This window comes from Rhinolophus sinicus, chromosome 4, assembly GCF_057876585.1.
Source record: "Rhinolophus sinicus isolate RSI-liver-muscle chromosome 4, RSI-T2T, whole genome shotgun sequence".
NCBI lineage: Eukaryota > Metazoa > Chordata > Mammalia > Chiroptera > Rhinolophidae > Rhinolophus > Rhinolophus sinicus.
The window spans coordinates 24,047,127-24,060,900 of NC_142504.1; the positions used below are offsets into that span (position 1 = coordinate 24,047,127).

At 31.6% G+C, this 13,774-nt stretch overlaps 1 protein-coding gene across 4 annotated transcripts in view; it reads left to right on the forward strand.

Annotated features, from left to right (window-relative positions):
• The window catches only part of DGKB (diacylglycerol kinase beta), a 647,688-nt gene that overhangs the window by 265,599 nt on the left and 368,315 nt on the right, over positions 1–13,774 (forward strand). For all 4 annotated transcript variants that reach the window (XM_019727049.3, XM_074340800.2, XM_074340802.2 and 1 more), the window contains 2 exons: positions 7,763–7,848; positions 10,064–10,153. In XM_019727049.3, the coding sequence (XP_019582608.1) occupies positions 7,763–7,848; positions 10,064–10,153 (176 nt within the window). The remainder of the gene's footprint in view (positions 1–7,762; positions 7,849–10,063; positions 10,154–13,774) is intronic.

A 13,774-nucleotide genomic window follows, 5' to 3' on the forward strand; every position in this document is an offset into this window, starting at 1 on the left:
TTATATTTGTATATTTAAAACATCCTAAAAGGGTTACTGTTTTCCATGTACCAGAATAAATGTATATTTTAAAGTGATAACTTTATAGACGTGTTTTGCTTATGTTGATGAAATCATGAACAGTTTCAATAAACGATCAAAGGTATTTTAGCTAAGTATTATTTTGCTTTTATTCATTCAAAAATGACTTAAGAAAATTTGATATTCCTTTTAACACATAATTTTCCAAGAATAATATACACTAGTCAAAAAAGGAACACATATTTGGACCACATTACAGAGCCTATTATTTACTGACTGCTCTCTAACTCATATTATACTCGCGAGAATTTTAAAGTTATTCAATGAGATAACATAGGTGTCCAAGGAGTAAATATTCTCTTGTTTTCTATCTCTAATTTCTGTCATTTCACTCTGCCTCTTTCCCTTTCTCTATTTCTCTCTCCTTCTCTTCTAAAATAAAACATATGCATAATGTTTTTGAGATTTTAGGAGATAATGGCATTAATGTTTCAATTATTAATAGTTCACTGGGATATTTATTTTCTCAAATACTCTGCAAGTTCTTTCTAGCTATGATGGTAACAGCATTGAATTATACTACATAAAATGCCCCTCCAAAAAAACCTGTAAGTTCACTGTCTATAAAATATCCTGAAAAGACTTGCTGAATTTTTTGAAACAGGTGCATTTCCTAGTTTTCCTAAAGTTTATCATGTATTGATAAAACAGAGTACAGAAGATATGAGATCATAGGACATGGTTATAATTAGTTATGCTTTAAGCTGAAATGATGGGGGAGGCAATTTCCAGTTGATGAATCATCACTTTGAAGATGACATTATCAATATACACAGAAAAAAGATGATTCTAATCCTGCCCCCATTTTGTACTACAAAATATAGAGAAAACTTTTTTCATAATTTCTTTATGCATACCTTTTTCAAAAGTTGCTACAGCAACAATAATACTATCAATAATACCAAGAGATGTATAGATACAGCCGAGGTATTAGAAAGCAAGGTAGAAGGTATTAAGATTTCATTTTATAAACTATAAATATAGTTTCAAAAACAAAAACTGTAGTAACATCACAAACCAAAAAACAAAAAAAAAAAATCAGCCTGATTTTAGTGAAGTGAATGTGAAGCCATCTAATCTTCTACATGTAAGAATAATATGTAACCATGTACATGCAAGTATGAATATAAATTGAGCTGAATAATAGGAGATAAGTTTGCTTGGTTCTGCTCTGAATGCTTAAATCAGAATACATACGTTTCTTAAGGCATGCTCTTGAGGTAACCTATTTTTTTTTCTAAACAAAGAAGAAAAGGAAGAAGAGAAGAATTGATGATATATGAAAAAGTCATTTTTGGTCCTTCAACCTGTATTGCTTTAATATGAAGGAATATAAATATGTACAATTAAATGACCATTCACTCTGTATTATTGTGCTGATAATTATGAATCTCACATTAGTTGCCCTTCAGTATCAAGCAATATAATTTTATAATATATAATATATAGTATATATATTGTTTAATATCCATACATATTTTTATTTTTATATATTCAACCTCATTTCTAACTGATACATCCAAATTATATATAAATGGCAGTATCATTTATTTTCTTAGAATATGCAAGATTAGGACAGAAAGAAATTCCTACATATTGTCATTTAAGAAAGTAAGACACTTTCCAAGATTATGGAATCGGTACTGCAGTTTCTCTTCTTTCTTAAAAAGTTTTTCTGGTGTGCTTTTAAAATACTATTGTCGGGAACAAATGAAAACTTCCTAAATTTTATACATCAGTTTTATCTTAACAGTTATTAAAAATGGAAACAAGACTTCTGAATCTTAGATGAAATATCTTGATTTGCTTTGTGGTATTAAGCATCATAATATCACCACCCACTTTTTTTTTTTATTTTTTAAACTGTGTAATATTGTGATGGCTGTTGAACAAATGTGATAAGAAAGCATTTGACACAGAGCCACTAAACCCATACATTAACCGTGGAGAGTCTCTTTTAAGTTTAGCTACTGTGAGTAAATAGAAAATGCTCTACGAAATATTTAATGACCAACACTGAAAACTCAAAAATCATTAATTCACTTCATAAATCTTTTTAAGTTTTAATTTCAATACATTTCCATAAAAACAGTATAAATATATTCTGGAGCCATGCATGATTACTTCATTGCAAAATGTTTATACGTACAAATTCTGCAAGTGAACCTCTAAAATTTATAGATGAAGAGTATATAGTACTAAAGTTTCCACAAATGGGTATCTGTCTAGACACTCCTCATTCCCTCCCCATTGGTAGGATGACAGATGTGTGAAGTGGGAGCATCATACCTGCTGGTCTTTACAGCTTAATGTACAAAAAGTGAATGCCCGCTTAGAGTTGCATTTTGACTCTTGCCAAGTTTCTTGGATTTGTTTCTTTTCAATCAGAGCTGTGTTCCTCTCCACTTTCTGTCCCCAGTGCCATAAGCAGTTCTCCCAATAGTTCTGTGGCTACAGTTTCAGATTGGAGGTAGGAGAACTACCTCTTCACTGTCCATCCAGCTTTGCTTGCTAGAAAATTACCTTTGTGAAGATTTTGCCTGAATACTGGGGTTGAAGGAGGTAGAAAAATAGAGGAGTGGCACTCTAACCTATAAAACTATATACTACTTTGAATGAAGGGAAAATAATTAAATTAATAACCTGTGGATAGTCCAATGTAAGTTTTTACATACACAATTTGTTTATATTTTAAAAATGACCAGTGAAGCAGACATTGTTAATTCCAATTTAAAAATAAGGAAACTGATACTCAGAATGATTAAATAATTGTCCAAGGCTCCTATTCAATGAATGAATGAAATAAGGAATGGATGAATCTCAAGGGAAAACAACATGGATTGAGTGGATTAAAAGGCTGAGCTAGACCAATTTTTCAATCCATTGAGCAATCAATTTACAGAGAGTAAGCTGGTCTGACAGTCACATGGGGTTTATGTTTGGGGGTAGGATGCTGCTGAAGAACCAATGATGACAAATTTTAAAGAAAACAAGAATGAATAACAGATGAAACATCATCATGGAGTAGAAGAACAATGGTGAGTCAAATGGGTGGTTAGGTTTTCACCAGAAACAATTAGCTCTATGGCAAACTTTTCAGCTACTGGCATATTTTGAAAAGCTTTTGTAGGCTTCAGTGACAAAAATCTTTGAAAACTTAGGTGGTAAACAAGTTGATACAGAAGTATAACTGGCAAAAACTGATTTAGGAAGAATTAGAAACTAGGAATTTTTTAGTAATTATTAAAACAGAGACAAATTCATACAGAAATATAACTGGCAAAATTGATTTAGCAAGAATTAGAAAATAGCATTTTTTTCAATAATTATTAAAGGAATTGAAATGATTATATAAGACCTTAGTATTAAAAAAAAGAAAAGAAATCAAAGACTTACTAGAGATTGTATAGTTTATGTACAAGAGCAAACCAATTTTAAGGAACTTAAAAAATTATACAAATCCTTCCTAAAAAATAGAAAATGAGGGCATATTCTGTATTTCATTTTATGAGACGGAATAATTTTAATTAAAAAAATTAGAGATGGTATCAGGAAGGAAAATAGGAAGTCCATTTTTTTCATGAAATTAAATATATAACTCCTAAATAAGTTATAAACTCAAATCCAATTCTCTATAATAATATTAATAAAAAAATGTCCAATTTAAGTACATGAAATGGTTGTAAGAATGGTTTAATGATGTAGAAATATATAAAGATGCTTTCCCATATTCCTGATTAAATGGGATCAACCATATCAACATCTGAAAAGATGCAGAAAAAAGTTACCATTGAGTCAAAATAAAAATTATTACTATAACAGGAATAGAAGAAAACCTACTTAAACTTAAAAAATGTGTCACTCGAAAAAGACAAGAAGAAAAAAATCCCTACAACAAACATCAACCTAAATAGGGAAATTTGGGGGGTATTCCATTTAAATTCAAGAAGAAGATGTGAAAATTCTGGATGAATACTCCAAATCAGGCATGTGCTCCAGCCAGCATAATAAGACAAGGAAATAAATAATAATTATAAGAATTGGAGATGACTAATAAAACCATTATTATTAGCATATGATACTGTTGTTTGCATAGAAATTCAAATTAATCTTCAAACAAAATATAGGCAACAGAAAAAATATGAGTAATGTGTTTGTTTATAAGATCAATATATAAAAATCAAATATATGTATATATATCAGCAACAAAACATTAAAATTAATAATTTTAAAAATATTTGAAATACACAAATTGTAAATCAACCAAAAATAAATATAATAAAACATACATGCAAGACCTGTAAGCAGAAAATTGAAACTTTATTGAAGGTCATTAAACAATATGTAAATAAATTGAACACACCTGTATTTATGGATGAGTAAACTTAACATTATGCAGATGTTATTTTGCCCAAAATTGGTCTATAGGCTTAATGTAACTACAGTCAAAATTATGATTGGTTTTTCTTTGTTCTTATTTTTATTTTTGTGGAATATGACAAGTTAACTTTAAAGTGTGTCTAGCAAAGCAAAGAAGGGAAAATAAATTAGATTATTCATGCTCTATGAGATATAGAATTCCTATAAAGCTATAATAATTATAAAGTATAGTACTGGTACAGATATGGACAAATTCAGGAATAAAATAAAACGGTCCGAAAAGACATGTTCCCATATGTGAAAATTTGACTTATGATGGAACTTGCATGGTAGAAATTGAATTAAACACTAAAAAAACAAACAAAAAAAAGAGATGAATTAAAAAATAAAAAGGAAATTTTGTGCACAACAGCCAAAAGGAAAGAAGTAAGGTAAAAAGGGAGAAAGAGAAAAAATGTGAGAAAAAGAGAACAGAGGGAGGGGTAAGAGAATACGGGTATCCCTACTTCACACCAACACAATAGAATATAGTAAATAATATATGTATATAATATTTATATATAAAATGTATATGTAATATTTGCAACATAATGTATATTATATATATTTTTTTAATATGGTGATGTGAGATAGGGATTATAGTCTATATATTGATAATAGACCATAATCCCTATCACACACCACCACTTAGAATTTCTGTCAAAAGTCAAACTGAAATTTAAAAGAGTATAGCTGAATTATTTTTGACTTTTGAGTAAGCAAACTTCTTACACAAAACAGGCCTACCACTAGCTACTTATGATACCTAGCCACTTAAGAAAGTGTTGATAAATTTGAATACATTAAAACAAAATCTTGTTTATTAAAATGCACATTCATTAAACTGACAAAAATCTTTCAAATTTAGAAGATATTTGCAAAAATGATTTAAATTAAGAACAAATAAATAATTTTTACAAATCAATAAGAAAAGAGTAAAGAAAAGAGCCAAAAGGCTTGAACTGGCATTTCACAAAAGAGGAAACACATGACATTAAACAGTGTGATATTATTAGTGTTAAAGATGACAGGCTCTGCCAAATCTTATCTACATTGCTAGTGAATGTATGCATTGGTACAACTTTGGGAAACAAAAGTTGCATATAAGGAACTCCTGCTCCAAATGTAGCCACTGCCCATGACCCGTAGCAAGCATGTCCAATTTAAAAGAACATAAAGCTAATCATCCCAAATGTCCATTGACATTGATTTAAAATGGCATGCTCACATAAATAATATTTAGCAGTAGAAATTAAATAACTTCAACTACACATAAAAAGAACTTCTGCTACCATATGACTAAATTATAGTAAAAATGTTAAGCTGAAAAAGCAAAACGCAAACAAAATGTTGTTTATGGCATGCGCATGGTAACCCAGGATTCAGAATAGTGCTCAGCTTTGTGAATGAGAAAGTGGGATGCTCTAGGAAAAGAGCACAGAGGCATATGTAAGTGATTGAAAATACTCTACCCTTCGGAGTCGCCAGTTGGTACACAGGTGTTGTATTATACATAATACTATGTATTACATAACATTAGCAAACCAACTGGTAATAGACTGGAAGAAAATATTGCAACATATCTAACTAAAAGTAAATATTCACTGTATAATATATAAGGAAATACATGAAAATTTCATATTCTAACTAATCAAGGTTTTATAAGATGGTGGGGTTTCATTTTTTTTTATACGTTTCTACTATATGCATTGTATTACTTTAAGAATTTTTTTCTAATACTCATTTAAGTGAAAGTATCACTTATACTATGTGAAGAGTTTATAAGATAATAATAAAAGACAACCCAAGGGAAAAGAGGGACAAGACGTTGAAGACGCAGTTCACAGAGGAGGTTACACTTCTGCTATAATCCTACAGAAATACACTCAACCCACTAGTAAACAGGGATGTGATTTTACAATAATATCATGATGCGGTTTTTCATTATTATTAAAGAAATATCATAAAGTTTTTGGATTTGCAAATAAATGAACACTTACATCTTCTATAATGGAAACCATTCAGAGAGTAATACGATGCTATAGCGAATTTTTTCCCTTCTAGAAGAGTAGCCTTCAAAACATGCACATGTTCACATAAATGCTCTTGAAATGATGCACTATGATACTTATATTTTTGTAATAGTGACACTAGAAATAGTTTTAAAGTACATGAAGATAAGTGGTTTATTAAATCATGGAATGTACACCTTATGTAATGCATTCTCTTATAAATTATGCCACGACATTCTATGTGCTGACACAGAAAGATCCCTTAGACATTTTTAAATCTAAAAATGCACACAAATAAATTAACAGGATGTACAACAATCCCATTCATGTTAAAAATGTGTGTAATAAAATTCATATGTGTATATTCCTATGTGTAAATATACAGGAAAAAAATCTTCGATGATTGCATATTATATCTTATTAGCAGTTCTTACCTCTGGGGCAAGGGGGGTGAAGAGACATATTCCAAATATGTATGTCCTGTTTCAGTTCTTTCATTGCATATAAATAGGCGTGCATGCTTATGTAACTGGCTGCATTACTTGCCTTTGTAACTTTCCCCACGGTAGATTGCCTTAATGTGCACACTTCATGCAGTAGCCTCAGAAGCAGTGGGCATTTATTTCAGCTGACCCAGCAATTAGGCATGAGTGTTCCTGGGTAGCAAACACTGTGGCTCAAGTCAGAAGGCAGGGGGAGCCTGGCTCATATTTGCAGATTGTTAAATCAGAGAGAAACACAGAAACTCTTGGTAGAACCTCAAAAACAGCCTGATCAACATCTCCTAGTAAAGGAGAAGGCGGAAAACTCTCAGACTCATTTACTGACAAAGTATGTTTATCTAATTACTCAAAAGAGAAGTTTTGATTAATAAAAATGTTTAATTGATATAGTTCATGGCACTCTGGATTATATTAACTGCAGATCACATCTGGGAGAATATTTTAATAAAAGTTATAATTTACAGTTTTTGCTTTTTGTAGCTCAGAGTTGATAAAATAAAAATAAGAAATCTATATTATAGACTCTGCAATATATAATTAAAATATGTTTACATTAAGATGTTAATATTTCTATTTTATAGTTTTATTCTTGATAAGAATTTAATATTTTTCAATAAAATATTTGAGATTTTACAGTTTTTATAAAATAACAATATCTTTCATTCAATAAAATTCTAAGAATGAGAAACCAAAAAAGTCCTAATTTTAAAAACATCAATCATGTGTCACAACATGCTTATTTTTCAGGTTAAACTTTTTCCGGGATGTTTCTGACTTCAAAGTGTTAGCCTGCGGTGGAGATGGAACAGTGGGGTGGATTTTGGATTGCATAGGTAATGAAGACACTATTTAATGTGGTTCTGGTGAGAGTGGTAACCTTCAATTCTGTATATTTTACTTATTTATTTTATTAATGCATTGATATCTGTGGATGCCACAGTAGTATATTTGGAAATCTGGCATTGCACACTATTTACTGGTTTAATTCTTCTATATTTCAAAATTTCAATTAACAAAATAATTGACAAGTGTCTAGATAGCGTTCTTTTCTCATCAATTTCTCATGTAATTTAGTAAATCCTCAGTTATTTTGAAATCAGGCTCAACAAATTCCATTTGTCTCTTTGCCCTAGAGATGGAGCCAAAGAGGATTTTAGCATTTGTGATAAAGTCTGTCTCATTGATGTACTTATTTTGTTTAAGCATGCGGCCTAGAAACCTTACCCTCTGTATATATTCATATCATCAGCAATCACTATTATCATCCTCATAGCTAATTTTCATTTACTATGTACTAATAGCCCTTGTGCTAAGATTTTCACCCCAGTCATCTTAATTCTCGCAAATCTATGACATTGTTAACAATCCTATTTTAGAGACAGGGAATCTAAGGCTTCAAGAGGTTAAATGATTAGACCAAAGTCCTATAATTGTGAACTGACAGAGCTGGGATTGGAACCCATGCTTTAAACTTTTTCTATATCGCCTCTTTGTGCAAATTTTAAAGACTTGATTTTTATAAGCAAACAAAACTGGTGTACAACTAAAGATGAAAGGGAGACTTGTCACAACAAAAGCTTGATATGTTCAGAAAAATTATCTGGTGTTTCAGACAGCCAGCTGTCAGAAGGAATTACTGGTCAGTAAACTAGATCACAAATTTGCCTTTATGAGGACTTAAACCCAAAACAAATATTCACTTCTTAAGTTCTCATTTCAGTTCCTACATGACCAATTCTTTGTTAAAAATAGACCCTTTCACAAAAAAGAAATTTTTGGGGTGGCCAGTTAGCTCAGTTGGTTAGAATGAGGTGCTGGTAGCACCAAGGTTGTGGGTTTGATGCCCACATGGGCCACTGTGAGCTGCGCCCTCCTTAAAAAGAAAAAAAGGAAATTCTTGATTCAAAAGAAATATTACTGTGTATATTGAAGTAAACTTTTATTTAGTGAATATTTTATATGTGAAAATATTCAAATTAAAAGTGAATACAAGTTGTCAGCACACTTTTGGTAAGCATCTAAAAACTGTACTAACATTTTTGTTAAAGAAAGAAACTGAAAATTGTATTCCTTGGCTTTCTAATGAAAGATGTACTTAATATTAATATGTTACATTTAAGGAGAATACCAGAATTCAGTAATTGCAAAAATTAAGGAGTTTCTTGAACAATTTCTGAGGACTTGTGAGAATTTTACAGTGAAAATAGTAGGATATTATTGGTTTGTTTTAACCCCCAAAATCTAAGTTAGCCTTGCCTGTTAAAAACTGTGGTACAACCCTAATTAATCTATTCCCTTCCCATGTTTACATGTAGATGCATAGTCTCTAAGCATGCATCTAAGAAGAGAGAAAAAATAGAGAAAAGTAACATATGTTTGTGAGAGTCATTCAAGGCACATCATGATTCAAACAAAAGCATAAGGAAGTCCAATGGCAGAGATTTTTACTGCTCTGAGCTCAAATCATTATGTTATGGAAAGTTGAATGTGTAAGAAATCCTGCTGACCTCATGGTTACCCAGCTCCTATGTTGTTGAACACAAAGCAGCACCGTGGTGGGGACAACACAACGATATTGTGAGCACTTTACTAGCTTTTGGAATTTGATTGTTTTTAAAATATTCCTTAAAGTAAAATGTGCCTCGAGTTGATGTTGCAAAAGGACTTTATACAGGAACCTACCCCTGCACTCTGGTGACGTCCCTGGATCTATATTCCTATGCTACATATTCCTGCATCCCTGAGAATTTTAGTGGAGTTAAATCAAACTTACCACAGTTTTTAACTGGGTCAATATATTTACAAGACTTTCCTCATGAGTGAGTCTTGAGAATGCTAGTCACTTTGTGAATTTGTGCATTTGTTTGTGTTTTAGAATTTGTTACAAATACATACAGATGAATCATAATTTATAATTATATTTATCTATGAAATATAAATTTTCTGTTTATAAGTACCTAGTGGAATGTCTTCATTTCATGCTAAGCTGTCTTCTTACTATTGTTCTACCTGTGATCAAATTTTTGTTTTACTGTTTCAATTCCACAGAAAAGGCTAACCTAGTCAAGCATCCTCCAGTTGCCATTCTGCCTCTTGGGACCGGTAATGATCTAGCAAGATGCCTGCGATGGGGAGGAGGTAAAACAGCCTCAACAATAATGAAAATCTAAAAAAACAACAATAAACAAACGAAAAAACAAAAACACAAAACAAAATACAGTGCAGAACACCCTGCGCACCATAGACCCAGCATTTTTTTTTACTAAATGGCTACTGCCATGAGCTTTTAGCAAACATAATTGTTGGCAAATATATAGTATATAATTTTGAAGACAAACATGGGACAGAGAAACAAATAGTGGACCAATAGTTAGACTGTGAGTGTTGGGCTTTAATCTGATACTAATTATAGACTTGATGGGGCAGGCAAGCTTCCAGACCTTTCTGGTTTGGGGTTTCTAATGTGAGAAATGACATGACCATGGATTAACTCTAATGTTCAGGTTTTTAATCTCTGAGCTGTGTGGTAAAATCAAAAACAAAAGAAAAATGTAAGTGCTAATGAATGACTTGTCCAGGAATGCACACGTATTTTGAAACCCACTTTACATCAGACAGTGTTTTCTGCACTTGGGATGCAGGGCTAAGAATAGAAAATATAGGCTTAAATTCTAGCGGCACATAAAGTCACATATTAAATTGTGAGACTTCCTACTAACAAGTAAGCAGATAACTAACATACTGAAAGGCCTCACCGAGGAAATTACAAGATGACGTAGTGAAATCCCTAATGGATGGATAATGAGAGCCTTATAGAACTAGGAGTGGACTTTATATGCAGAGGGAACAGCAAGTTCAAAGGCTCAGAGATACGATGGCACTTGATACACTCAAGGAACTCAAAATGGAATAGTGTGGATGGAACAGTATGAATTGGGGAGAATATTTCAAGATGAGGTCTTAAAATATTTTGAAGTATCATTAATATACTTAACTGAAAATACCAAAGGAAAGAATACCAGATTTTGCTAAAGCAGCAAGAATTGAATCCTAAATATTTTTAGCATCTAAACTCACTTAGAGATGTTTGCAAAGTGTCTACTGAGTGCGAGCGAAACAGAAGCCCTTGGGGAGCTTGTTAAAAATATAGTGACCTGTGAAGACTCCAAATATGCCAAACGGAAATCTCTGGGGGTGGGACCTGGGCAGATGATTTAAAAAAAAAAAAAAAAAAACTCCCTAAGTAACTCTAATTTACAACAAAATTTAAGAAGAATTGTTTCACGAGTCTCTGGCCAACTGGTGAAACCTGAGCTGTATATATGTGTATGTGTGTAACAGCGTTGAAGACTAAATTAAAAATTTGGCATATGCTTTATTTGTGATTTTCAGTAAGGATATAATTTAGTAAAATAATATTATAAAATATTAAGTTAAATTTTAGAATCAAAAGTGAGATGACAGATAAATAGATAGGAAGATGCATAGATAGGTGCATGGATAGAACATTGCTTATGAGATGCTTGTATTTGCCAGGGCTTATATTTGTGTATGGATTCTAAGGAAGGGAATCATGCATGTGGCTACTAGTTGTATTCCTCAGGAAAATATTTTTGATATTTGAAAATTAAGGAATTTATTTTTGTTTCAAACTAACAAATGGCTTAAATCTAAAAATCCACACATAATTTCCATTTTGAGCATAGTTAATGATTTTCTTATTAAAATGTTTTAAAGATATCAGTGGCCAAAAGACATGTGAATTATAGTGTATGTCAAAGTATATATTAATGACAAACTATGAGTGCTTAGCATGTGTTGGCACTGTTCTAAGTGCTAGATACTGTGTGAGGAAAGAAAAAAAAATGTTTCCTACCCTTTTGGAGATTACATTTTCATTGATTACCGAAGCAATAAATCAATGAACAATGAAATACGCAATTGCAAAATAAGATCAAGGCTATGAACCAAAAAGAGTATTTTTTGGAGAAAAACAGAAGGGAGACGGCTAGATGGTCAAGAAGGCCTCTCTGAGGAAGTAACATTTAAGCTGGATTTAGACCATGAGAAGGGAGAGATAGCTCCTGTATCAAAATGACTGAATGAAGGCTGATGTGACTATTGAAGTTGTCATGGGCTAGTAGATGGGTAAAGATTGAGGGGGGTGAATACTAGGAGATTAAGGAGATAATCATGAGCCAGACGATACAGGGGCTTGGTGGTCATGATAAGAATTTTATTTAACTGAACCTAAAGAAACTTTGAAAGAGTTGCAAAAACAGCATGACACAATGACATTTATATTTTCAAAAATAGATGAATTTGGGGTTGTAAAATTAACTGTTAAGAAAATGCAGAAATGTAGAGAATTACAGTGTTCCAAATGAGAACTTTATTAAAGAATGAAAGGATTGGTCTAGGGTGGTGGTTATGCGAATGAGACAAGTAGGCAGACGAGTACATTTTGGGGGATAGACTGAGAGAACTTCACAGTGGATTGGATAGGCGTTTTAGAGAAAGCAAGGCAGCAAGGGGGACTGAAAGACGCCAATGTTCAGCAATTAGGAAAATGGAGATGGGACAGAGTTTACTAATTTAAAAAGCACTGGAGTGAGATTATTTCTTGAAAGTTGAGAAACTGAGCAAGTTGTTTAACAAATGTGTGCTTCAGATTCCTCATTAGAATTTGAAGATCATAATAGTGCCTGACTCACAGGTTCTTATGCCGAACTATTAAATTGTTTTCCCAGTGTCTGTGGTGAGCACTTTATATAGCTGTAGTAATTATCATTATGTGAAACATTCAGAAAAGTGCTTTATTTAACCAAAAATCATTTGATTCACTTAAGTTCATATAATATATTGACTTGAAGCTCTTTTTTTATAATAATACATTTCCGTATTTTGGAAAATGTAACACTGTAGGATGATAGGCTGTCCTAGGGCATTTGAAAAATATGTAATTTATATTCTCTGTAATTTTTCTGGCAATTATTAGTATAACAAAAATTGGAAGATCATTACAAGAAAAAACATGTTGTAAAGAGTAAGGGGGTAAGAGACAGAATTGTAGATAGAAAATTCTTACAAGTGCTTGTTTTTGCTTTTCTGTATGTTATTTTCATTTGTAAAAATTTCTCTAATTCTAGGTAAATTCAGTCATTATAATAACATCATAGCATTAAATAGAATATAAATATTAATTATATTTTCATTTTATTTTTTAGCCTAGAGTGATTATAGACTTTAAATAAAAATAATGAAAGCAAAATAGCACCATTCTTTTCTGGAAAGAAGCTTTTGCTTGCATATTTAGTGATTTAATTTGTTTTTCTTTTTTGTTTAATATGATATTCTTCAGTGCAGGAATCCTATTTATAGTTATGGATCATTATTTAACAAGCTCAAGCATAGATAAATATAGAAAAGTAGAGCATAGATATTTGTAAGGTAGGGGATTATAGTTTGGAATTCTTTATCTTTGTGAAAAGTTCACCTAGCTCTAAAATACAGATGTTGTGATGCTCAAAATAGGTCTATTTACTGCCCATCTTCACATTTTTACTTGCCTAGCAGTCTGATTGATACCAGTCTTTCTCATATTTATTCATGAAAAGTTTGAGAATCTACATAGTGGTAAAGATTTCAAGTTAAATGACCTTAGTAGAATCTAGCTACGGTCATTAATTTTTTACCAAATTCATTTCTATTTTGTTCTTTGCTGGTCAGTTGCTGTTCCCACATTTTTCTATTGTTTGG